The sequence below is a fragment of the Anopheles gambiae genome, chromosome 2 (assembly GCF_943734735.2).
Source record: "Anopheles gambiae chromosome 2, idAnoGambNW_F1_1, whole genome shotgun sequence".
Lineage (NCBI taxonomy): Eukaryota > Metazoa > Arthropoda > Insecta > Diptera > Culicidae > Anopheles > Anopheles gambiae.
In genome coordinates, this window is record NC_064601.1 from 113,829,544 (window position 1) to 113,855,217 (window position 25,674).

The 25,674-nt window shown below is 45.4% G+C and overlaps 4 protein-coding genes across 6 annotated transcripts; 2 read left to right on the top strand and 2 right to left on the bottom strand.

Annotated features, from left to right (window-relative positions):
* Nucleotides 1–52: 52 nt before the first annotated feature.
* LOC1269872 (protein KRI1 homolog) lies at nucleotides 53–2,805 on the bottom strand. Its single transcript, XM_308526.5, has 2 exons — nucleotides 2,584–2,805; nucleotides 53–2,513 (listed from the first exon to the last, which is right to left on the bottom strand). The coding sequence occupies exons 1-2, from the start codon at nucleotides 2,708–2,710 to the stop codon at nucleotides 124–126; spliced, it is 2,517 nt and encodes an 838-aa protein (XP_308526.5). The 5' UTR covers nucleotides 2,711–2,805; the 3' UTR covers nucleotides 53–123.
* Nucleotides 2,806–2,847: 42 nt separating this feature from the next.
* LOC1269871 (autophagy protein 12-like) lies at nucleotides 2,848–3,659 on the top strand. The gene is made up of 3 exons (XM_308525.5): nucleotides 2,848–3,089; nucleotides 3,166–3,302; nucleotides 3,375–3,659. The coding sequence occupies exons 1-3, from the start codon at nucleotides 2,972–2,974 to the stop codon at nucleotides 3,495–3,497; spliced, it is 378 nt and encodes a 125-aa protein (XP_308525.2). The 5' UTR covers nucleotides 2,848–2,971; the 3' UTR covers nucleotides 3,498–3,659.
* LOC1269870 (NADH dehydrogenase [ubiquinone] 1 beta subcomplex subunit 5, mitochondrial) lies at nucleotides 3,634–4,538 on the bottom strand. Its single transcript, XM_308524.5, has 2 exons — nucleotides 4,365–4,538; nucleotides 3,634–4,205 (listed from the first exon to the last, which is right to left on the bottom strand). The coding sequence occupies exons 1-2, from the start codon at nucleotides 4,459–4,461 to the stop codon at nucleotides 3,733–3,735; spliced, it is 570 nt and encodes a 189-aa protein (XP_308524.5). The 5' UTR covers nucleotides 4,462–4,538; the 3' UTR covers nucleotides 3,634–3,732.
* A 438-nt stretch (nucleotides 4,539–4,976) lies between these two features.
* On the top strand, nucleotides 4,977–25,577 carry LOC5666852 (rho GTPase-activating protein 68F). Of its 3 annotated transcripts, none has more exons than XM_061644559.1 (10): nucleotides 4,977–5,115; nucleotides 6,278–6,547; nucleotides 6,795–6,977; nucleotides 17,929–18,093; nucleotides 19,106–19,191; nucleotides 19,282–19,427; nucleotides 22,125–22,287; nucleotides 22,363–22,517; nucleotides 22,597–22,799; nucleotides 23,248–25,577. In XM_061644559.1, the coding sequence occupies exons 3-10, from the start codon at nucleotides 6,920–6,922 to the stop codon at nucleotides 23,763–23,765; spliced, it is 1,494 nt and encodes a 497-aa protein (XP_061500543.1). In that variant the 5' UTR covers nucleotides 4,977–5,115; nucleotides 6,278–6,547; nucleotides 6,795–6,919; the 3' UTR covers nucleotides 23,766–25,577. The 3 variants fall into 3 exon arrangements, with proteins under 3 accessions (XP_061500543.1, XP_061500544.1, XP_061500545.1); XM_061644560.1 differs by having other exon boundaries at nucleotides 5,042–5,193; XM_061644561.1 differs by lacking the exon at nucleotides 4,977–5,115 and adding an exon at nucleotides 5,952–6,203.
* The last annotated feature ends 97 nt before the right edge of the window (nucleotides 25,578–25,674 follow it).

Below are 25,674 nucleotides of genomic sequence, written 5' to 3' on the forward strand. Positions count from 1 at the left end.
TAGTTCAGCGTTCGAACACCGATTGCCGCGCGAAAAGGTAAATGACATCGCCTACAGGGAAACCGGTGTGTTTTATTTCAAACGTTTTCTCTTTCTACAATGGCAGTACAATCGTTTTCACTTTTATTTCTTATTCCACGACGTTTGTTTAAATCCGGACTTTGTGCCGTTATTATTCTGATGCTCTCGCTTGCCGTAAACTTTCTTATTGCGGAACTTGGTAGGATTCAAACCGAACGCCCGCAAACGCTGATCGGCAGCGGATTCTTCCTTCTTTGGATGCCCAGAGCCAAATGTGTTCTTCTTGTGACCACCACCACCACCACCTCCTCCTCCTCCTCGGCCACCACTCTGATGGCCAAAACCATTCTGAGGTCCTTTTCGCTCAAAGCGGGGCTTCTTCGAATTGCTCCACTGTCCATTTGGCTTGTTACTGCTCTCCTCCACGTCTTTCCATTTCCGTTTTTCCTGATGATTGTTGGGGTTTTGTTGCTTCTTTTGCCCTCCAACAGTTCCATTGCTTTGCAGCTTTTTATGAGGCTTTTCTTCCGCTTTAACTTCTTTACTGCTGCTAGCAGTAATCGTTGCATTTTCTTCTTGTGCGGAACCATCTTTATTACCTTGTTTGTTCTTCTTCTTCTTTTTCTTCGCCGGAGTGGTTTCCTGCTGTTCAATGTTGGTTTCAGTGTCCTTTTCCTCCTTCGCCAAAGTGTTGCTTTCGTCCTCCAGCATCTTTTGCTTTTTCACTTTCTTTTTGGGCTTTTCTCCCTTGTCTGAATTATTTTTAGTATCATTTTTCTCTTTCGATTCAGGCGTAAGCGTTTGTTTCTTGCGCTGCTGGATTTCCTCATCTTCAGCTTCTTCTTCCTCCTCAGTTTTAAACAGACTGGGCAAAACTCTCCGCTTGGCCGCCTCACTGGCCGCTTTCTTCCGGTACAGCTGTATCTCGTTCAGTTCCACATTCTTCGGACGCAGCTGAACCGTTTTCTTCACACTAGCCCATTTGTTCAGCTCGCTCGTGTTGGCCATCAAAATCTCCTCTATGCTCAGCCCGAAATCGTTCGGAACCGTTTCCACATACTTGAACCGGCACGGTATATCGCCAATCATGTCCTCGTAATCCAGCTTGTAGTACTCGTCGATGTACTCGCCGTACGTTTTCTCATCCTCCGGATCGAACAATGGCTTTTCCGCCTTCAAAACCTCCCGGAACTTGGACTGCCGGCGGCCCTTCTTCCTTCCCTTGGTAGACTCTAGCAACTCTTGCTGGTGCGCTTCCTTCGCATTTTGTACCTTCTCCTCGTAGTCACAATCCATCACGAAATCGTCATCCTCGCAGTGCGGTTCCGCGCCCTCCTCGTCATCATCCTTCAAACGCTCTACGTCGTAATTTTCGATACCGAGCTCTTGGTCCAGGTCGGGAAATTCGGGCTTCTGATCACCCTCATCCACCCCGTAGTACTCATCGTCAAACATCGCCTTCATGCGCCGATCGTGCTCGTCCGGATCAAACTCCGACTCGAGATCGTCCACATCCATGGCCAGCTTTTCCGTTGCCGCGATTTCCTTCAGCCGTTGAATTTTCTCCCGAATCTCCTTCAACTTGATCGCCTTCAGTTCCTCCAGCTCACGCCGCTGCTGCTCCTTTTCCTTCTGCTTGCGCTCCTTCAACTCCTGCCGCTGCTCCTTGCGCTTGTTCCGCTCTACGCGCACCGAATCCTCCACCGTGCGCGGGAACTGCTTGATATAATCTGCATCCGGCTCTTCGAAGCGAAAGTTGTACTGCCGCTCGTAATCTTCCTGCTTATCCAGCTCCTCCTCATCTTCCGATGTGGCCACTATTTCGTCGTACGTGGGCACTTCGCCGCTGCTCTGCACGAACCGCTTGTTGAGAATGTAGTCCTTCAGGAAGGCATCCTCTTTCGAAAGCTTTTCATTGTTCCAGAAGTGTTTCAACGGTTCCAGCACCTTCGCTTCCTCGCTTGGCGGTTTCTTGGCCTTCTTGTCCGCCAACCATTGTATGTAGTCCGATTGCTCTTTTTCCGTTTCGGCGGCAGTTTTCTTCCGTTCCTTTAGCAGCCCTCCACCCTTGCCTTTCTCCTCTTCGTCCTCCTCGCTGTCGTCGTCACCAATTTTGCTGAGTGCTTGCCTAATTTCATCCTTAATTTTCTTCTCCTCTTCCACCATCGTCGGGGAGGCGGACCGTGCCAGTGGCTCGCCGAGGTCTTCCTCGTCCTCGAACACGCCCCCCTTTTCCAGCATTACCTTTCGCTCGTAGTCCTTCAGGGTCATTGGCTTTTCCTTGTGGTGGCGCTTGATGAGGGCCACCTCCTCGACCGGTTTCACATTCTGGAAGAACGTCTGCTGCTCTTTGTACTTGTCCTTATCCTTTCGCTTCAGGAAGGCAAGCGTTCGGAAGAACTCCTTATCAAACTCTGGATCCACAATCTCGTCGTCGGTCGTGTCGTCATCGCTAGAATCGGATGATCCTATTTCTTCCTGCAAGTTTTTCACTAAAACAAAAGAAAATCGTTTGCAAACTGTTGAACGACAAACGACCGGTAGACAACACAGTGCACTTACGGTGTCCAAGTATTTCCTTCTTGCGAAACTCATCGTAATGCTTGGCGTAGCTTTTGTTGGTACGAAATTCAACATCTTCCTGCTCTTCCTGGTCCGATTCATTGAACAGTTTGATTTTATCACCCATCCTGCACCTAAAAAATGCTGCAAATCAACGAGACGAAACAGAAAACGTGCGGTCGCAAACGTGTTTTATTTCTTGCGGTGTTGTTTTGGTTCTACACCTGTCATTACTGTCAAACAGCCGGCCAGTGTTGCCAGACAACCGAAGCGCCACGAAAAACACCCAACAGAATGTAAACAAAACCCGACATTCGTGAATTTTGCACAAAGTAGAAGGCACTTTTTGGTGAAACAGCTTCCGTGTGAGCAAATTTGCGACGAAACCATGGCAGAAGAGGCTGAAGCGACCGGCATTGACAACAATAGCGAGAAGGATTTGGCGACGAATGTGGAAAATCTCTCCCTGACGAACCAGAAGGTTGAAAAACAGGAATCAAAGAAAAGTATGTACCCAGGATTCCCTCCCCCCGTCATCCCACCTGAAGGGGGTGGTACTGATAAGTGTTTTCCCTCTTTTAGTTGATATTGTACTTCATGCCACCGGCAGTGCACCGATCTTGAAGCAGAAGAAATGGGCAGTGGACCAGGAAAAGCCCATCAGCGCTATTGTAAAGTTTATCCATAAGTATCTAAAGCTGGATGCGGAAGAACGATTGGTACGTTTTCCCCCCTTTACATGTGTTTTCTAAACCATTGAATCATTTTGTTCTTGTTTTCTTTCACCGCAGTTTCTCTACATAAACCAAACATTCGCTCCTTCGCCGGATCAGATCATCAAAAACCTGTACGAATGTTACGGGACCAACGGAAAACTGATTCTCCACTACGCCAAAACCCAGGCATGGGGATAGAGCAGGGAGCCGCTGCTGTTGAACATGATTTCGCCCCAAAGAAACGCTTCATTCCCCCCAACACACCGACCGTATTAGTTTGTAATTCATTTCTTGTAAGCTTATTCTGAGTGCAGGAATAAAAAACACGCCATAATTCGCTTCGCTGCCGAGCACCATTTACATCTATTTAGACGACATATTCTACATCGTTATGGGGGGAGGGGGGATAGGTCGTGTCGTTCCGGCGTCCCCTTTAATCGCCACGAAGCGCTTCCAGCTGCTCGGCGGCCTCCTTCGCCACCCGATGGTACTTGCCGATGGCCGGGCGGTAATAGTACGACTGGTAATCGTTACGTTCCGCCATCTTCTCGCGCACCTCCTTCTCGAGCGCCCGGATCTGTGCCTTCTCGTTCTCCTCGTAGACGTGGTGCAGCATCTTCTCGTACTCCTGCTGCGGGTTGGGCAGAATGTACCGCGCGATGAAGCGCGTGATCGGATGCCGATGGTACTCCCAGTGCTTTGGCGTGTAGTCTTCCGGCGTTTCGGTCAGGGTGGCCGGGCCGACGAACACGTTCGCGTAGAACACAACCGCACCGACCGGGATCAGCCCGACCATGATGTAGTAGTGGAACAGATCCTTGAACTTGTGCCACTGGAAGCGGGAGGGCGTGATGGTAAAGTTCTTCGGTCCATGGCCGCCGGACATCGAGCGCGTACCGGTGAGGGCTAGAAGAAAAACAAAAGACGAACGGAACGTCGGGAAGCACATTCATTTGTTTTGAAGTTGCATAACACACAATCGGTGAGGAAGGTACTTTTCTAGCAGGTTTTGCAGGTGAAATAATAAGCCCACTCCTTATCACACTACAAAGAGTGCTTACTTACCATTTTTGCTTGCCTGCAACAGTGCCGGATTGCTTAGTAAAGCACCCAAACGGGCCGAAAATTGGCCGGAACGAGCCAGCGAGCTGAAAATTGCCATCTTGTTTGGTATGTTTTCGATTGGCAGAGTTTGACAGCTGACCAAGGTTGCTTGAGGCGGAGTGTGGATTTTCGTGAAAAGACTTGACGAAAGATAAATAAAGGTTTGGTTTTGTTTAGAAATATTTCTTGATGTTTTCTTTCTTTTACTTTAAATATTCTACATCACAAAAGCATGCCATTTAAATGTAGTTGCTTGAGGATAGGGTTTTATTGTTTACATGACTTGAAAATGTTATGGAATAAAGGTAAGGACATGAGTTGAAAGTGTTCGTTTGATTAGATTTCATTTGACAGAAGATTATCCACCGAATTTGTTACCTATTTAGCTATGTTACGATAAAACTGTTGAGCTTAACCATTGTGAAGAACGCCAATCATGTGAAATGCGTAAATTATACTATAATATCACCGTAAATGTGTCGAAATATCCCAATCTTTTCAAACCATCACGACAAGCAACTGTCAAACGAACGGCCTTACATCTTCTGACAGTTGAGTGGTGTACTTACCTCCTCAACAGACACCCTTCGTTCGCTCGCTTGTCGCGTTCCAGGGTTTGTTTGGTTGATTCACATACAGAAAGAATCTCTGGCAAAAAGTGAACCGTCGTAGCCGTCGTCGTCTTCGCTCTCGTCCGCCCATTTTCAGTGCAGTAAGTGAGAAAAGTGCATCCCAATTTCAAGTGCGCATTCTACGTGAAGTACAAAATTGTGAACAATAGAACAATTGTGTAGGTTCCCCATACACTCATCGCCCTTTCAACGGCGTTTGACCGCTATTAACACCCCATCTAACCCACCACCACCAGGAGCGAAAAGAGCGAAATACACAAGGGATAGAACACGCGAGTGAGGGGGAAAAGTACGGACCAAAGAATACGTTCGTGCACGCACAATATGTGATTATCACGCAATTAAGATAACGCGTCATCCGTACCAAGAAGCGCTCGGTTTGAAGAGGAAACGGAATTTGAAGAAAAGCGCGTTCTCCTTCCTCTCCGTGTGCGTTTGGGGCGTTTTCTTAGCCGCCCGCTCGTGATATCAACAATCCGCGTGCACGTTCGTGGACGATAAGAAGACATTCTTTACATTGTAATTAAGTGCTCGCTAGATTCTTGCTATCGTGTCCTTTCTCTATGGTTGCTAGGATCCACCCTTCAATCGCTCGCATCGCGCTGATTTATCGCACCTTCTCACGAGCATGCCTCAGAAGGACATTGATCCTGCGAGGCGGGTTTTAACCTCCCGCTGAGTAGTAAGCAAGAGAAGAGAGTAAGAAATTCATTTTACGTTTTTAACATGTTTAACTTTTTCGGCACAATATTTCATAATAATCGTCCTTCATGTTCGTGTCGCACACCCCGCTTCCAACAGCCTTTTTAATCCAACCAAAGTCCAGTCTGTTCGCCTTCTTCGCCGTCTTCGACAAACCTGACGACCTTCGTGTCCGTGCCTTTATCTCTCACCGTGCGTGTGTTTGTGTGTGTTTGTGTTCCATGTACGTGTGTTTTCGCTTTAAAAGTGCATGTGCAGATTTCGGTGTGTGCTCTTTAACCAAAAAAGGGCAGACCCCTGCCAGCCAGCTGACGACAACGGTGTGAATGCAATGCTACACTAAGTGTGTGTGTGTGTTTGTGTGAGGGAGAGTTTAAAGAGCGAGAAAAAGAGGTGCTTTAATCTAAATATTTTCCCGCGAATCACGACAGAAGAGCACCACAGCATTGTGTTCGGTAGTGTGGCTGTATGTGTGTTTGCATTTACCTGCAAGCGTAATTTGTTTCCCTTTGTTGATCTTTTGTTTGCTTCCCGTTGCAGCTCGAAATCAAAACAAGGATGTGAAGTGTTATCACAATGCACGATCGTTGCTGAACGCGGAAAAAGAGTCTTTTAAAGTGTGCGTGCGTGTGTGTGTGTGTGCCCAAGTGTACAGCGTAATATGTTGCAAAGGGCTTAACTGTGCAGTGCTTGGTTTCTCCTCCCCTCCTGCCCCTATACCCATCATCACCGATCACCGAATGAATCAAAGAGTGGCTCCCGACGACTGTACTCTCCCGTTTAGTGTGTGCAATTGATAGGACACGTTCTTACAGGGTTTCCCACGATTTATTGGTCAGTTCCCATGATTTTTTGTTGCGTTCCCACGATTGTTTGGTCGTATCCCATTAATTTTTGGTTCGTTCCCATAATTTATTGGTATTTTCCGATTGGATATCAATACAAATCGACCAAAAAATTCTGGGAAACGACCAAAAAATCGTGGGAACGCACCAAAAAAATATGGGAACGCACCAAAAATTGATGGGAATCAACCAATAAATCGTGGGAAACCCTGTATCAACTTGCAGCAGTAGCAGCAGCAGCAGCAGCAGCAGCATCAGCTGGAGTAAAGCCGAGCAAGCAGTCGAATCCGAAAAGTTTGACACTGAACAACGAAAAAGGGACACCAAGCCTCCCATCATGGACACAACGATCGTCGATCAAAAGGGCAACGCTGGCCTACCGATCAAGCTGCCAGGTGAGTTGAATATTCCAACCTTTTCCCCAAACCGGATTGACACACGATCACACGATGCCTTGAATTCACGAACAGAATATATGCGACGATCGGGTGGATGATGATGATCATCAGCATGATGTTATGGTTTCTGATGCTCCACCAACACACACACACAAGTACTAGAAAGTGGTGATAGACATTCCAACGTGTACGGGCGGCCGGTTGTGTTGTATGATTTCCTTTCACATATTCACACTGCTTGGACACCACAGATATTGGCAAACGATCGTGGCGAATGTAAACAAAGTTTCAACAGCGCAAGCTCCCGTGATCAGTTTCTTTCTCATTTGCATACACACAAACACTCACACACATGATCTCATACATGTGTTATAACGATCGGAACCTACCTCCCCCATCCCTTGAGATGTCTTGATGACGTATGTCCTACCGTTTTGTGCGCTTCTCGAGAGAATTTTTAACACGCGGCACAGATGACGAAGCAGTTGGTGTGGATGAGGATGATGATGATCTTGTCATGCGCCGAGGTGTCATTGCATATGTGTGTTTGAGGCAACACGTTGGCTAATCGTTAGAGTGTCAATTGTGTAAACAAGTGGGATGGTTTAGCCCGCCCGCCCTGCGCACACGATCATTCCTCGATCGCTGTAGCTTGTAATATTCATGACAAGGGAATAGATTAATGGGTGTTTAGATAGAAGATTTGTATGTTTTAGCTACATGCTTAACACTTTTTATTTAATTTAAAATTGCTCTGTTTTACAATTATTGTAGATTTTCCTGAAACAGGCCAAAAAAAAACTCATCGCGGTTTTGATAAGCCTTTTAATGAATTACTGAGCAAATTTGTCTTTTCTTTTGTAACTAATTCAGTTCAGTACAGTGTAACCTTCATCTATCCGAACTCTTCATTAGGACTGCATGAGTTAATGAAGCATAAACACATTTTAAAATTTTAGGGTAAATATGGCGGACAAGTGTGAAGTAATAAAAGATAAAAGCCTAAAAGCCTCAACGATAAAAGCCTTAATGTTATACTGATGCAAGGTCTTTGTCTTTTAAGAAGTTTGCAAATAATGCATTGAAAAAAGGAAAAGATCCTAAATACGCCTTAGATTCCATTCTACGAAGCAAGAAAACAAAATCCAGATTAAAATTAAGCTAATTATTGGCACTGCTTAAAGCGCCCGATAAGAAGCACGAGCAAAACATTTTCGAGCCAAAAAAGCCGATTTGTTGTACATCTCACCTCAAAATTGCCGGAGATTTTGTGCAACAGAAAACATCAGCATCACGTCCACTGTGCCATACCCATTTGGCTGTGTGTGTGTGGCTGTTGTCCTTTGCTCCTAATCCTTGGCAAGTGTCCCACGTGTCCCCATCGTTGCCTTATGTCGCTGTGGTTTGCTTTAGATTTAGGCTAATTTCTTAACAGCATTTATAATTCATACCGAGCAGCGCATTGCGGCGTTGTTTGTATGTGTGTTGTTGCCTCAAAAAAGCCACAATTTAAGATAAACAAAAGTGCTGAAAGTCGTTCATTTTTAAGTCTTTTTTTCCGAGCACACAATGAATTGAAAATGGGTTTATTTGACCCGCATTGCAAACTCACACAAACGTCTGTTTACATGCAAATCGCTTACACATCCTTTTAATTTACAAAACCCCGCTTTATAATGCGCGCTTAACATGTGGCAAACATGCCCAATCTATCTTGAAATCGCTTCCACGCTCGCTTAGATTAGAGTGCCTTTGTGATCTTCACGATCGTTACGCGCTCGCGAACTCTCTCCCTCGCGGTAAGGGTTACACACCGATTTTCCATCCCAGTCCCCTCGATCACGTTACCGGCTTACCGGGCCACGCTTCTACCGTGTGCTACCCGAGCTTTATGACCGATGCCAAATGAAGAGCGCTGCTGTAAAGTTTTCCCAGTTCAAAGCCAAACCAGAAGAAAGCGTTCCGCTGGAGTAGTTTCGGGGGCTTAGCTTTGGACCCCCCCGTTTGCACCCCGTGAGCGGGCATTGTTTTGTTCCCTGTTGGAACGCTTTTCTATCATCTCCCTCTAGCCATCGCTCGCGCAAACCCTAACCGCAATGAGGTGAAGGTGAAATCGGCTAATAGATAAGGTTCGCAACCTTAATTGAAACGAGACGCGCGCGCTGGTGCTTTATTGCGCCACTGGAGAAGCGAACGGTAGTTCGGTAGCTTCGGATGCACCTGACATGAGCACAATGTGCGGGGGAGGGATTAGCTGTACTCCAAAGGAAGAAAATAATAACAAAAAAATCCCAACAGATCGGTAGTGGGTAATGGTCTGCGTTGCGAAGAGAGCTTTGTTCGACCGGGTAAAAGATTAAGTTCCCGTGACGATTTTGCTTAACGTTTCGCTTCAATTTTCTTTTGCTTTGTTTAACTCTTCATTAGTTCAATTATTATTGATCTATCTTTGTATTGGAGGTGGAAAATAGCAAAAAAAAAAAGGAATGATTACTGGTATGTTTTAATTATAACAGGTTTGTGTTTTTTGCACGAAAATAACTCCTTTTTACTAATGAGAGAGAGAGTTTGTTGCTCAATAAAAAGCCTGTTTCGATACAAAATCGTTAATTAACATTGATCTTATAGAAATTTGGACTCTCGCTTCCCATTGTTATCCGCTCGCTAATGTTATTGCAATCATTAGTCACTTCACGGCAGCAAAGAATTCTTCACCTTCACCTACGACTGGCCTGCGAACGCGAACGGACGCGTGGGACAACAGCCGCGTGTGTTGATGAGTCAGAATGCCCGCACACGTTTGCATTAGTCACAGGAAGTTAAATCGACACACCAACAACCCCTTGGGCCGGTGTACCGGCTTTCGTGTGTCGAATAGTGAAGGTTTAATTTAATTTAGTAAAATTTATACAACCCTTCCCAGTGGGGAGTTTGTGCTCGCCTCTTGTTTAGCGCAGTGGAATTCATTTTTAAGGGAACTCCCTTCTATAAAAAGGTAGCATTCAAATTGAGCATTTTAACTGTTAAGCCCCTTCCAAAAAGAAGGGCATCAAATGTGTAATTTAATGTGTGACGTTCAGCAACAAAATGCTGTCATTCTTTTGTTGTGCCCAAGCGGCCCGTGCGATGCTGTCGAAGGAAAAGCATTTGAGTTAAACCAGCCAGGGGTTAAGGTTGAACCGGAACTACTATCTATACCCCCTCTGGTGGAAAGGTGTTTTACGGCCTTCCTTACTTTGCCCTCCCGTTGTTTTCTTTCTTATCATCACGGAAGCATCGTGATCGCGTGTGAACGAACGCGCAAAGAAGAGCATCCGCTTTGCAGTTGCAGTTGCGTTGTGCTGCAGAAATGCAGAAATGCGGTACAAAAAGCGGCGGGCACACTCAAGACAGATAAGCAATTATGATAGGAGGGAATTTTCTTGTGGAAATTAAACGCGCGCACAGTTGAATAAAACATGTCTCTCTCTCGTTGACTCTGTTTTTTCCTCTCATTTGAAAGTGGGTTTAGCTCTATCAATGCTTTTCTTACATGCGTATCATCTAACGCACACTCGCACACGTATCCGACACGAAGACTAATTTGCCATTCGAACTCCAAAACCGGTAAACAGAAGGTAAAAAAGAGCAACAACAGCAACAGAAAAGCAAAAAATGACACACTCGTTATTTCCTGCCGTTCACCGAATTCCAACAGCAAAACAGCTAAAAGACACCTTCCTACGGGACTACTGTTGTCGTGGTTTTGGTGTGCTGGTTACTGATTACCGTTGCTTGGTTGGGCTTGGGGTTTTTTGTTTGCCCTACCCTCTCTATTATGGTTGTGTGCAGTTAAAAAAGCGAATCAAACGCTGCTGAAGAAACACCACACTGTCTGTCACAGCCCACAATGTGTGAGGAGCTTCTCCACACAGCTCTAGCGAGGTGGAACGCGGTGCAAATTTCTTTTCCCTGTCTTGGAGATTTTTATTCTTTTTCCGTTGAGTGGAGTGATAAAAGAGGACGGAAATGGTTCCGATATGGGAATAAAGGTAGGGAAGAAAATGCGTGACACATATACGCATACGCGCACGGTAACGTGAAGCGCGCTGTGCTTCCTTCCGTTGCACCGTAATGTCGCGCGCAAGAGGCCCATGAAATGCAAATTTTCAACCTGTTGTTACAGTGATGTGGGTATGTTAAGTAAGTATGTGGGTGAGACACATTTTGTAATGGGTTACATGCGTTCAATTAAAATTGGTTGGAAATAAGGTTATTTTGTGACACGAAAAGGGATTCTGGATCTCCTTTTAAAGTGGGATTTGAACAGACGCCTTTTTGCACACAGGTACAGGACGCTCCCTATTTAGCCACGGTTGTTCTCACGCATGGAAGCGTTAGAAGTGAGTGAGCTCTTTACATACCTCTCATTGCATTACACAATGTGACTCAAAATTTGCCCATTCAAAAACTAACAAACACCAAGTCTTACCTGGAGGGGGAGGTTTTAATATCCCTTCACAAAAATAAGAGTAAAAGTAAAATGCCCAAGGTTATTAACGCACCACCACCATTAACACATTCTCTCACTTTCCTCGACTAGCACCATGCCTACGGGTGCCTTCTCCTCCTTCCCTCTCACCCAGAAGGTCATATGTTAATCGTACACAATTTTGGTTAACCTTGGCCCCACCACCATTCAGGCTCTATCCCACATGCGGGACACCGAAAGCCGCAAGTGTTGTTACTGGAAAGTTCGGGCATTTTTCGTGCCGGTTTTTTGTTTGATAAAAAAACGTGTTAAAATACCATCACCACCCGGGTGGCAAGCTTGTCGATGCGTTGAAGGTAAAGTGTGTGTGTCGTCGTGTTAGCAGCGAATAGTTGGAAAGATCGATAAAATGTTAAAACTCGAAATTGTTGGAATGGCACTGGCAAATGGGAAGGATGCTCTGTAAAGTAAGTGACAGCTTTTGCGAAGGCACAAGTTTTGTAGGATTTTAATTGGGCTTGTGTTTTTAATAAAATTGTAAGAAATGTTGCTCGTTTGAGGCGAATTCAACAAACGGTTGGAAGCTTTGCTGATTAACCCATTCTTTGTGCAACAATTCCGCAAAGTATTTAGCCTTCATAAATATTCAACGGGCTCCTCTACACACCGCGTAGTTTTAGTGTCGGACATGTGACGTTGAATTTATTCTACCAGAATCGGGTGCGCTACCGGAGTTTTCGCTTGATGCGAACGTGTCAATCCGTCGACAAGAGCTGACTGGCGGACAGCTGGTAGATTCTTTTACACCCCTTTTTTTCTCTTGACTGTAAGTTATGCCAGTTAAGAAGGAAGTTATTTTAGCCAGGAGAGGCGTACAAAGGGAGAGACAGCAACAAGCCCAGCACAGTAAGAAACAGTTGTCGTGAATTCCGAATGAGATCTAGCGTTAATCTGTTAGAATTTTTAATGTTTTTATGCTTCACATGTTGTTTTCATATGCTGAGCCGTTTTTTAGTAGCAAAGGTACAGATGATGAAGTAGATTTTTATGTGTAGGATATAAGCTCTTCAAAAGTTTAATTACTTTAAGCTAGAAATTAACGAGCCGAAGCTAGAACCACACTTCCTGCTAAAAAAAGGCACATAAATATGGACGAGTTTTTAATTTCTCCATCACCTAAAATCAATCATCTGTGCTGCATCTGTCCAGCCACATAGGTACTACCATCCGGTGGATTTCCGAACCTTATTATTTCACACCAAACGCCAAATCAGTGGAAACCGGACGTTTGCCACACAAAGAAAGGGAGATGATCCATATGCACACCCCTCCTTGGAGATGGAGAGAAGCGACCGCGAAGGGAGTGAAAGGGCTAAAAGGGAAGATGCCACGCCACAAATGATGCCCCCCCATGATTATTGAATCATGAAAGTGCTTACTGGCGGAAATGAATGCTTACATGATGACGATTTGCTGCGTTTGCTTTCGTTTGCACTGATTCTCTCTCGCACAAAGCACAGTAGAAGCGGAGAGACACGTCCCTGGGCGAAGAATAGACGCGCACAAGTGAACTAATATTGACCGGAAGAAGGGTTGGCGAAAGAAAGGTGCGTTTGCTGGAAAAATGGAAAATGGAAATAATGCTGTATTATTTCAAGATGACACAGCCAACACACGCCCAACCTAATCCCATTTCCTTCCTAAAAGATTGTAACACTGCGATAGTAACACTTTGTACGGCCATCTTACCCGTGTCCATTCGTCAACATTATGATAGTGATTAGCATCATTAAAATGATTGCAAACTCTGTATGATGCTGGCCAACTCACTCAAGTCATCTTCAAATGCGATAGTATTACGCTCGTGCTCTATATAAAGGCTGTTGTAGTGTAGTGAAGAGTAAGTTAAAGTTACACAAACTTGTTCCCTATTTTTTCTACTCTCACTATCTGCTCTGAAACATTCTACAAATGTCATTTAGAAATTGATTTAACTCTCCTGCCAGCACGTCCTATCACCCCCTAGGGGGGGAACTGAAAACGATTACCAAATAAACGATTACCCTCTTGTGCGCTGCTGGCTCACGATTCCGGCGAAGATTGCGACTGAGGGATTTCGCACAAAAATCTAATCCCCTAATTTTTTCCTGAAGGGGTGATTGAAAATGTGCTGCTTTTTGCTTGGCTATTTACATCACCAAATGGCAGGAACGACACCCCTGCTTCCAACAAGACAAATGTTTACCTTTTTTTGCTCCCTCCCTCGTCCACATGTGGAACATGAGTTCTGAGGAAGACGAACACCATCTCCTGCAACACGTGTCTGTTGTTGCCGGTGTGAATTATGGGAGTTTGCGCGCGATTTTTTGTGTGTATGTCATCGTTCTATGTCTATCACAAAAAAGAAGCTATTTTTGGGGTGCACAGGAAACGTTATTAGGTTGGCAAAAATAAATAAATAATTTAATCACTTTGCTTCTTCTTCGATTGCGTGCAATAACTTTGTGCTTCCTGCGCACTAACTTTTGACAACGAATCAATGTATGTCCACTCCATTAACCGGATTGGGTTAGGGATTTGTCCGGCGCCGGAGCGACCCTTTAGGGAGCGGTAAAGAGTTTCACGAGAGGAGGGTCGTCGACTGAAGAACCCTTTAATGCAAGAAGTTGATAGTTTGAACCTTTGGTTGCCGTCAATATTTGGTGCATCTGTTTTAGAGCTCCTCTCCTCACTTCGGATTTCACTTGAATCTCATTTTAATTATGTCAGATGGCAAAAGCAGAGCCCAAAAACAAAATTGCCCTCCCCAATAAACCATTCTGTGGTTCTATTTCACACCACACAGTTTATAGTTCAATATTTGTCAATAGTGTGTGTCATTGGCAGTGTTCGCTAGTTCTCATGCCACATGGCGACATTAAATAGTAGAATGTGTTTGAGAAAAAGCAGACCCTTTCCTTGGGGCTCATCAAACATCTGTCTTGAGCGCAGCTAATGGAACACAGAGCTGAAATGTCAAGAGAGAAAGTACTCGAAAAGATCCACCGAAAGTGCGATAATAGTGGTGGCGAAGATTCACTTGAGCCCATCGCTTTCAGGTTCAAGTGCGTTTTCGGTTGTGATAGACGTTCAAGATATGATGTTGGATGAGGATGATGATGCTGCTGCTGATGATGATGAAGTGTCACGCCAAGGTTTACTCTTGAAAAGACACTTGATAAGTGATTGATGCCGGTAGAAGTGTTGGTGGTGGTGATGGTTTGCCCTTCGCTGATGTGAAAATGACGTGACATTGGCATTTAACTTCTGACCCACAGCGCGGGTCATCATCGCTGGGGTGGATGAAGGAATGCACATTTTTGTTTACTCGACACACACTTTCCCACCGATACCGGCAGGCAGGCGAGCGACAAGCAGCAGGCAGGCAGGTCGTACGAAGGTCGACCACCACAGCCGACGAAGGGCTGTGGCAAATTCCGAAACCCAAACGTGGTGTCTGTCCAGCCAGCCAGTATGAAAAGGAAGTATTTTTCCATACTTTGAGGGTGGCAGCAACAAGGGGGGGACCCAAACAGGTTGTTGTTTGTGCTGACGCTGGCTAGAATTAAATCACTCACATATGCAACACATGTGGAGGGTGTACGACTCCCCCTCCTTGCATGTGTGTGCGTGTGTCTGTTGTTTACATGTTACACTACACGCTGACACAATTCAGCGCCATAACAAACATTACACCGCATGCAGGCGCGCCGCACGAAACAACGCATTAGTGTGGTGTCATCGTTGCTTTCGGGGCGCGCGCTGCTCAGAATCTCTTATGTGGTGTGGTGTCTGCTTGCCTCCCTACTCCCTCTGAGCTGCTGGTACACACTCGGTAAAGGTGATGGCTTGGCGTTATAAACGGCTGTAGTGTAGGCTTGGAGCAGTGATCACACACAAAAAAAAAACAAAGTGCATTTTCTGCATGCCCACCACAACAAGGCCTCATTTCCGCATTGCTTCACAACCGAGTGCGAATATACAAGAGACACAGTGGCACAGACAAACACCAAAACAGGCTTGGGGGCTAGAGATATATAGAGCAACACACCACCATACGGCTTGGGGGGCATAATTAACGTGCGCCGCGCGCGCCGTCGTCATGGTTGCGCCGCCGCCTTCCCCTTTCAGAGTGGGTTAAGTAATTGTAATCGCGCGCATTTTTGTTATGGTCTTTGTTTTGATGTATAAGAAAGAGAAGGCGCGTTCTTCTCCCTCCATACTAGTCCATACAATGTTGTAAAGATTCTTTTCTAGTGTAACAAAGAGGAAATAACAGTAACCTGGTTGATATTGGGTTCGAACACGAGACGTTTGATGCAGCAGGCTTAGGTACTTACCATGACACTAAACGACTGTTTGCTCTTAGCAGGCGTTAAAGCTCTTGTTGTTTCATCTTACTCTTTCTTATCATTATACAATAGAAAGTTAAATTGTTTCAAAATAAGATTCTTTCTTTGTTTAACCCACTTTAAAGCAACCGAACAGGCTTTGTTCCGCCCTACCCTTTCTGGTGTCTGTTGTTTTGCAATGAACAATTACGCAACGTTCCTCTCGCAGCCCGAAACACCTAAAACTTCTTCCAACCACTACATACACACACACACAGGCAGAAACACATGTGTAACTAATGGTAGCTAATGGTGTAGCCTGTCCTGCCCTGGGCACAAAACCCCGGCCACGGCCAATTGCGCGATGGGCGATAATGCACGTGGGCAAAGAAGAAGGCGTATCGGGCCCCAAAACCGAACCGACCAGAAAGCGCGCAACCCAACCCCGCGCGTGCATTAAACCACGCGATGATGCACTTTCCCTTCTGGATCGTGTGTAACCCACACGACGGCCTTGCCCAGCCTTCGGTTCCACACACACGCCAGCCAGCCAGTGCAGTGAGGGGGTGGGCTGGCGTGTTTTACACGATGTTTCTATTAAGTGGGCCCACGCGGATGCGCCTTGAAAGTAGGTAGGATCTTGTCGAACGGACTTTGTAGTGGTTGTTCCCTTACATGATTCTATAGCTTCATTTTCATTGGATTAGCTAACTTCTTGATAAATTAGTAGCTTTATTTCTGCTTTCCTTTGCTTTGCCTCGTGCTGATAAAAACGATAAAGGACGACAGAGAGGGTGGCTGTCGGAAACGCACACTGTCTGCGGGTGGTAGTAGTAATTGCATGGACCAGCCGAACCACTGCGTGATAGTGTTTTCCATGGCTTCTTGTGTTCGTGCCAGAAGGCGCGGGTCACCGGCAAGGACACTTAAGATAAAAAAGGCGATGTAATGTAGGTCACAACCACCGTGCCGATGTTCGACGGGTGGTCGATAACGGAGAGCAGCAAAGCCCGGGGTGGTGTAGATTATCACATTTGATTGGAAACACTTAGCCAGTGAGCGGTTGTTAATTAACTCTGAACGTAATTATGTTCCAACGTTAGGATGACTAATACTGCAGGAGAGAGAGTGTGTTTCATTCGGGAGACAACTTTTTAAAGGACACAATTTACAGGACAAAGATGTAAAAGTTGCTGTGGACGAATTTGACACCTAAAATTGCTACTAAAAGCTTTCTATTAATAGCTCCTTATTGATCTCTGGTGGCGGGAAGCAAACCTGATACAGCTTTAAAGGACGTTTGAAATTTGATCCCGAGCCTAATTTAGTTAGCCCGCGCCTGTTTCCGCTGGTACCTCCTGCAAATCCAATAACACCTTCCCGTTAATGTGGTCTCTTAGCTGAAACTATTTATAGGTATTATTATTGAATTAGTATGCTCAATTTGGTATTTTGGCTTTTTCAACGTTCCACCATAGAATTCGGCCTACTCTGTCCTATCTCTCCTCGCAATAAACACCTTGCTATCTCGATTGTCCGGCGTCATGACTGTTGACGTTCTCATGATTTAATGTAGGTTTTCTGCTGTAAAAAGAGCAGTGGAAAGCAGTTGCACACTCTCTCCACCCGTAACATAAATCAAACCCATTGGAGGTCTAATGGTGCAGCACAAACACTTCCCGATTATTACCTTTCACCACTCCATGATCGTCCGACTCTTTTGCGCCGACTGTTGAAATGGAAGAGCGTGAATAGGGGAGCAGAGCTCGAAATAAAGCAGTGAAACAACAAACATATAAATCTACACCAGTTGCAGTCTTAAAGGCAGCGTGTGCCCTTCGCTCCGTAAGCATTTCGTTTTACATCTTTACATAAATCGTACGGAGTTGGCCACCCACAAACACTGGACCGGTGTGACCTGCACACACCGACGCTTTATGGCCACCAACGACGAACCAACACATTCCAACACCTTCGCAGGGCTTTACGATCGGAAAAAGAGGCAGCTATAAGTTACCATAGAAACCCATTCTGATCGATTGTGATTGTATAAGCGTTCACTAACGAACTGTTTTTCTTTTCTTTTCTCTCGCTGTGTGTTTGCCAGGTGCACCATTGAATCCACCCATGATCGATTCGACGGAAGATCCACATCCCAGCCTGTCCGACTGGCACGACTACGAACCGAACCTGGAGTTTGATGACACCGAGCTGACCCACCCGTCGCCCGAACCGGGCACCACCACCGTGTTTGATGATATCAACTATTCCGGTACGTTTGTGTCGCCCAACACGCATTGGCAACGGTCCCGACCGTATGGGGAGGACAGCTTTGACAGCTTAATGGCGTTGGTGGTTATGCACCGTATAAATCGGTCAGAAAAAGCGGGCTCTGCACTGCACAAACCTGTTGATTTTTCGGGAGTTGAATGAGACACGCAGAATCGCACTCTACCGGAGACTACGGAGAAGAGTGGTTTATGCTAAATAATTCACCCCGTTGGCAATGGGCCAAATGGCAAATCATGGCATGCTCTGACGGCTTTCACGTGCAAGCTGCAAGCTTTGCACTCCAGCTCCCGGACACTTGTGTTCCAGTATGGTGAATTGCTTTTTAGGGAAAAAGATAACCTTGTTTTGTGCGATGATTTAAATTAGACAAATTATTTAATTGGTTGGGCTTTTTGTGCCATTTTTTGTAGACTAAAAAGTCTGTTATTAAACGGAACCCCCGTGTGCCACTTACAGGGTTTTCCAGGGGTTCTCATAGTTGTGGGACACTTCCTTGATTCTTTCCTATAGGAATTGAACTTCATATGTTGATAATTGGACTCTATGGTACTCTTTTTGGAAAGAATCCAATTGAATTCCTACAGCGAATTTAGCAAAGATGCTTTAGAGTCCAATTCCCATTGCATTAAGTTCATTTCACGTAAGCAAGAATCAATAAAGTGTCCCACAGCTATTAAAACTCCTGGAAAACCCTGTATACTTCACCCTGTAGTCGTTATCTTTTGCCCCGTTGCCTTCACTGCCTCTGATATCGTGAGTCTTTCCCCTCAATACACACTTTAGGCATAGAGCACACACACACCCGTTATCGATAACGGGGACACACGCGAGCTCTCAATCGACTGGAAGGGAAGAGGTGTAAAAGGGTGATGATGTCAACGCTCTGGCACCATCATCATCATCGCAGTGCCGTGTCATATCGCACCGTTGATGGAGTGTGGCCGTCTGCAGTAACTAATTTTCTAAACGCAATTTCCATTTTTTTTCTACAGCCGAATTTGAAATCCCCTCGGAGGACGAAATCATCAAAACTACGCTCGAGGCGGACAACTACGAGGAGCAGCTAACGATGGTTGGGGTAAGCGTGTGTGTGTGTGCGAGAGAAGAACCTTTTGTTTTACCAATTGATTGCGAACTAACCTTAAACTGTTCTCTGTTCTTTTTTCAGCACGACGAAAATGCCATCCGGAAGGACTTTAAGCGACGAAAATTCATCGAATTCATCGGCACGGACAAGCAGGGCCAGCCGATCATTGCCATCTACGCCTGCCGGCTGCCGGAGCGGAAAGACCTGAACTCGAATATTTTTATTGAGTGAGTATCAGTGTGCTCTGGGTGTTCGATCTCTAATTGGCTGCGAGCGCCTGGGAAGAGACATTGTAAAGGCGACACCATGAGGCGCGCACCATATGTTATCTTAAGTTGAGGGGGAGTGTGGGTGACTCAATCGGACAATCGGTGGAGTTTCTGTGTAAATTCCCCTGTTGTTGATTGCACTTTTGGTTCATTTTCATCAATCATGCGTGCGGGAAATACGGCACGTGTGAAGCAAAACCATGCAGGATGATGTAATGAAAGTGCAAAAGAAAGTGCCGCAAGTGTCATCGGGTTAACTATAAACAACAAGAAGCGTCGAAAGGAGCGAGAATGGGAGAAGTCAGAGAACAAGGACAATGTCCGTGTAAAACCATAAATGATGATGTAATGAAGGCACACTAGAAAGCCCCACGCGTGTCATCGCGTTAAATATAAACAACAAGAAGCGTCAAAAGGCAGACGAGCGAGAATGGCAGAAGCTAGGAAGAGACAAACTCAGATGGTTTGATGTTTAATGGGAATTTCCTGCCCTGCTTGAACGTCCAATCAATGTATTGTTATTAGGATGTGCGTTCAACAACACATGCTTGCCAAATGTCTTTCAAGCAGTGTCTGTATTCTGTTTATTTGCTGCAATTGGTAGCTCTTCCACAAGAAATATTATCTTTTTCTATCTCTTCTCGGGAAACCCCGCGTTCCCAATGCGACCTAGAACCAGTGCAAAAGACAAAATTCAACCGAAAGTGGCAAAAAAGTAACACTTTCTCTCTGCGTCTCCCTGACCCAAATTTCTATCCGCAGTGAAGAAGTAAGAATGATTTTCCGGCTCATTTACCATCTGCGTTTGCTGCGCGAATTCTCCGTACGCGACCCGCCCGTCTTCTCGGGAAAGTGACTAGTTTTCCTCCCTCTTTTTTCAAAATTCAAAGAAAATCTATGGGACGCGCACAGCAAAAGGAAAGCGACCGGCACGAGAGATAATATATTGCGCGCACACACACACACACACACACACACACACACACACACACACACACACACACACACACACACACACACACACACACACACACACACACACACACACACACACACACACACACACACACACACACACACACACACACACACACACACACACACACACACACACACACACACACACACACACACACACACACACACACACACACACACACACACACACACACACACACACACACACACACACACACACACACACACACACTTTTCTTTTTCCTCGCGGATACTCGTTCCGGGAAAAGAACTCGAGAAAATTCACTCCAAACCCCGTGCAAAATGAAGTGTGTCGGTGAGCGTGGATGTATCTCCTGGTGAGGCACAGTTCGACACTCGGCAACGCTTCGGAAAAGCGATTCAAAACCTTCCCTTTTTTTAATGTCACTTGTTAACGATCGCTATTCCGCTAGTCGTCTGGAAAGCGCGTAAAGATAAACACACCGATCACCGAAACGGAAAAAGGGGGAAGAAAGGGAAGGGGGGAATTAACGAGGCCACCATTAGGGACGAAAATAAAATCCCTCACCTCGGGGGCGCGCGCGCGCTGCCTTGCCTCTGGTTGGTGTTGTAAGACAACTGTAAACTTAGAACAATCTCCTCCCGTACGTTGCCGGATGAGGTGACGTACGAAACCTTCCCAAAAGCAAAGAAAAAAGAACTATCAAAGAAAAGGGCACATTACTACACGTTAGTGCGTTACCGAGGCAGAACCGATCAATTAGCAACATTAACTTAAACGGCGACCGTTTGGCGCGGGTGCGCGCCTACCTGCCCTAGCGACTCATATTTCTCTACCCTTTCCCGAGGGTCAAACACGACGTGTCGAAGCGGAGCCCTTTTCCCTTCTGTATGACCCGTACCAGCTTGTTTACATTTACCCAAAAAAGAACCACCCCCTGTACACAACATTCTAAAACAAGCGAGAGAAGGAGAGAGAAAGTGTGATCTGCTTGTTACGCCATCGGTACATGATGTGTTTCTTTCCTCTCGGGGAGGACGCTTATGACGTCTGCTGCCGGCCCCGTTAGACCATCGGGAAAGGGGTTGGGTTGGGGTTTTTTTTCGCGCGAAAGACATTGTACCTCATCGTCGCGTTGTGTACTATCCCCGTTTTGCGTTGCACGAGTTGCAACAGCAAACAGCCATCCCTTTTCCAACGCGGGCGAAGTTTGCTTCTCACCCACGGCGTGCGGCACTTGACTTTGGTTCCGTTGGTTTGATTTTCTTTCTTTCTCGCCTGTCCGTTGGCTCTTTTCTCTTCTCTCCCACCGAGAGCAGCAGCTGGCGGTGCAAGAATCACATCCATGCTCGTTGTTTAGCCGTATTGTCGGGCGTGTGATTCTCGATCCTCGATCGTCTGTCTGAGATCGTTAGACAGCACAGTATCTCCGCACGATCGCTACCGTGAAGTCGTGTTCTTAGCACGGGTCCGGTTTTTTCACAGTAGGAGACAAACAGTTGATCGTGAATCGTTTGAACATTCAATAATAGAGCATTACAAAGTGATATAGAAGGAGTAAGAGACTTTTTTTAAATGTACCAAGCAAGTGGTTTACCCAGTGAGAAGTAGATCCTTTTGTGAGTTGCTCGTGCTTTGTGGTGATTTGTGGTGACACAATCCCGTACTCATCCCGCTCGTTTCGGCCATTCCAGTTTTATCATCAAATCGATGGAAGAATTCGTCCAGAATGACTACATCATCGCGTACTTCCACCAGGGCATGAAGGACAACAACAAACCAGCACTCCAGTTCCTGTGGAATTCCTACAAGGAGCTCGATCGCAGCTTCAAGAAGAATCTGAAGAAACTTTACGTGGTAAGTGATGTGGCCTGGTAATGACGATCATGAAGTTCCGACTCATCATTCTCTTCCCATAACACGCACTGCCAGGTACACTCGACCACCTTTATCAGGATGGTTTGGTTCTTCTTCAAACCGATCATCAGCGAAAAGTTCAAGAGCAAGCTAATCTACACGAGCAGTCTGGACGAGCTGAAGCAATCGCTCGGCCTTAACACGCTGAAGGTTCCGGATCCAGTGAAAGAGTATGTATTCGGGTAGTGAGGATGAAGCTGGAACATGTCTCTTCAACCCTCTTCTCTCTCTCTCTCTTCTATGATGCAGATTCGATGAAAAAATTAACAACGGCACCCGGTACACGCTGCGGGGCAGTAAATCTAGTCTGAAGAGCAGTCGGTCACTCGAGAACCTGCCCAAGTCGGCCCAGTTTGGCGTGTCGCTGCGGTTCATCATCGAAAATAGCGCCTGCCTCAACTGTATACCGCCGATCGTGCGAAAGTGCGTCGACCATTTGTCACTACCGGACGGTAAGTGTGTGTGTGTGTGTGTACGGTGTTTATCAAAGAAAGCGACAGACTCTCTCTCCCATGAGTAATGGGGTGTACGTACGGGAGAGATGACGCGACAAGTGTCTTTAATTGTCGGTTTTATAGGAGGATCCGAGGATGCATCATTCATTTCGTTGAAAGCGTGTGCGTCTGGATGGGTTAAATCATCCGAATTTGTTTATATCTTGCAGATGCAAAGAAGCAATCGGTTTGAAAGAGAAAAAAGAGGTTGAAGAAACGGGTTCTTGGTATCGGATGTATGATTTGGAAGCGTTCGTTAGTAGAAAAGCTGAATGACCGAATTGAAGTCGTTCGAACCTTAAGCTGTAAAGGATATGAAACAATCCAAATCCAGTAGTTATATGTTATAAGCATTTCTCCTTCTCTCACCATTTATCAATTTCTCCTATCTTGTGCTCCCCAACAGTGGTTGAAACGGAAGGCATTTTCCGGCGGTCCGGCAACTACGCCCGAATAAAGGAGCTGCGGGCGAAGATCAACGCCGGCGACGAGGTGCAGCTCTCCAACGAAGACACGCACGTCGTCGCCTCGCTGCTGAAAACGTTCCTGCGCGAGCTAGAGGAACCGCTGCTCACGTACGAGCTGTACGAAGACATTACCCAGTTCGGTGAGTGGAAGACGGAAGAGACGCGCTCGCGCAACGTGAAGCAGCTGCTGCGCGAACGGCTGCCGGAGGAAAACTACGAGCTGTTCAAGTACATCGTCGAGTTTTTGGGCAAAATAATGGAGCGCAAAGATTTCAACAAGATGACCTCCTCCAACCTGGCGATCGTGTTCGGCCCGAACCTGATCTGGCCGAAGCAGGAGCAGATGTCGCTGGACGAGATCGGCCCAATCAATGCGTTCATCGACTACGTGCTGCAGCACCAGGACGATATCTACTTTGTGGACATTAACAAAAAGGATCGCGGTGCGTACGATTAACAGCGACTGATTTAAGGGCCGGATTTGGAGGGGGGTGGCCAGCAGCAGGAGCAGAAGGAGAACACATTGGAACGTAAACATTCTACTATTTCACAAAGCGATAAAAGTGACGGAGTATATCATAGAGCTGTTTTTCTTCGATGTAGGGAAGATGTTTTCCTTGCAAATCAATCTAACCTAGCGTAGAGTGGCGCGGCATACAGTCAGCGTAGCAAACAAAAAACTTATAAGATGTAGTAACAGAAAGTGTTAGCTTTAAGGGAATTGAACACGGGGAGGGAACAATGTATGAGAGACTGTGAGTGTGCGTGTGTGCGTGTGTATAGGTCCTGAGATTGTGTATTTGGATAAGTATAGTTGTATTTGAGGGGGGGAAAGGTTTAAAAGGATGCATCATGGTGCACCAGAGCACTGGGTGTGGATTTCTTTTAGAAGCTTTCCTTTCCCTATTTTCCCATTTGTTCTAGTGTTACAAGTGTAAGATGATTTTAAATATGAAATTTAAACAAAGAGTGTGTGTGAGAGAGAGAGAGAGAGAGAGAGCGAGTGAGTGCGTGCGTGTGTTAGATAGCTATTGTGTAAATCGGAATTCGGTTGGAATTGATGTTACTGCGAGCATGAGACCGGGAGCTACAGTCTTTTAAAACAGCCTGTTCTGTTGTGTGTGTGTGTGTGTTGTGTGGAGAAAGGATTTAAAGGTGTATAAAGAAAAAGGACAAGAAGCACACGCCGACGCGCAGGTACAGGAGACAAGAAGCAAGATAGTCAGAGAATTATGAATTGTTGATCATTTATTATAATTATTATTATTTTTTAGCAGAATATATTCTAACAAGCAGAGCTCTAGTAGGATAACGGTGAACCGAATGCGTAGCGGGATGAGGATACAAAACGAATAGTGAAAAGGAAATGGTTAACCATAGTGTGCACACAGCCCCACAGCGTGTCTCCGTGGCCTCATCGCCAAGCGACACACGCACATATCCTCGAAGAGGGAAAACCAAAGAAAAGAAAGGAAACTATAAACACAAAATAGCAGAAAATAGCACAAAACTACTACTACTATCCGCATTTGCGGGGTGGAAAATACATAGTTTTACACAGTCCCGTCCGTACAACGCCAACAGAGTGTGTGTGTTTGTCCATGTAGGTAAATAGAAAGGGAACAGATAACAACAAATACACAACCCCAAACTAAATAGCATCATCTCCCAAGCTCTAGTACTATAATAGTGTTGTAAAACAATCAGCAATAGAGAAAGAGAGAGAGAGAGAGAAGTGTTGTACCGATTTTAGCAAACAATTTAGGAACAAACGAGAAAAACTACTAAAAAGAAGGCCAAACACAGTTTTAATCCCGTGAATTTTAATATTTAACTTTAAACAAAGGAAGGAGAAAAGCAAAAATGGCAGAAAAACAAAGCAGCAAAACGAAACAATTGAACCAAGACTAGAAAAAGGGGGTTTGACGTCGAGACGCAAGACGGTAAAAACACATCCAAACAAGGAATATACAAGTATTAAACTCAAAACTCAAATCAATTATTCAATGATAGGGCATATTATGCGACAAAACACACATACACACACACAAAAGTATATCAAAAAACCATCCAAAATTCATGAAATATATAAAGAAACTACTGCTACTACTACCACTACAACAACACTACATACTATCTCCCTACTGTATCCTCGGACTACTGAGATAAAAACGCAAACGCAACACAAATTGCGTGTGAGATTCAAAACAAACAAAACAAACAAACAAACAAACAAACAAATCAATAAATTTACAAATGTAATAAACAACCTGTCGTTGTTGTTACCAGTTTGGGGTGTTTTTGTTTCTTTCATTTGCAAACACACAATTTTCCTTCGCTTATTCATGTTTATAATCAATATATAT

Bases quoted from the DNA above. Each gene is read 5' to 3' on its own strand.
- LOC1269872 (XM_308526.5), bottom strand. From the start codon at position 2,710: ATGGGTGATAAAATCAAACTGTTCAATGAATCGGACCAGGAAGAGCAG. The intron at 2,514-2,583 runs GTAAGTGCACTG...CTTTTGTTTTAG, and splicing joins GAAGGAAATACTTGGACACC to TGAAAAACTTGCAGGAAGAA.
- LOC1269871 (XM_308525.5), top strand. From the start codon at position 2,972: ATGGCAGAAGAGGCTGAAGCGACCGGCATTGACAACAATAGCGAGAAG. The intron at 3,090-3,165 runs GTATGTACCCAG...TCCCTCTTTTAG, and splicing joins AAAACAGGAATCAAAGAAAA to TTGATATTGTACTTCATGCC. The intron at 3,303-3,374 runs GTACGTTTTCCC...CTTTCACCGCAG, and splicing joins TGGATGCGGAAGAACGATTG to TTTCTCTACATAAACCAAAC.
- LOC1269870 (XM_308524.5), bottom strand. From the start codon at position 4,461: ATGGCAATTTTCAGCTCGCTGGCTCGTTCCGGCCAATTTTCGGCCCGT. The intron at 4,206-4,364 runs GTAAGTAAGCAC...TTTTTCTTCTAG, and splicing joins GTTGCAGGCAAGCAAAAATG to CCCTCACCGGTACGCGCTCG.
- LOC5666852 (XM_061644559.1), top strand. From the start codon at position 6,920: ATGGACACAACGATCGTCGATCAAAAGGGCAACGCTGGCCTACCGATC. The intron at 19,192-19,281 runs GTAAGCGTGTGT...TTCTTTTTTCAG, and splicing joins AGCAGCTAACGATGGTTGGG to CACGACGAAAATGCCATCCG. The intron at 19,428-22,124 runs GTGAGTATCAGT...CGGCCATTCCAG, and splicing joins AACTCGAATATTTTTATTGA to TTTTATCATCAAATCGATGG.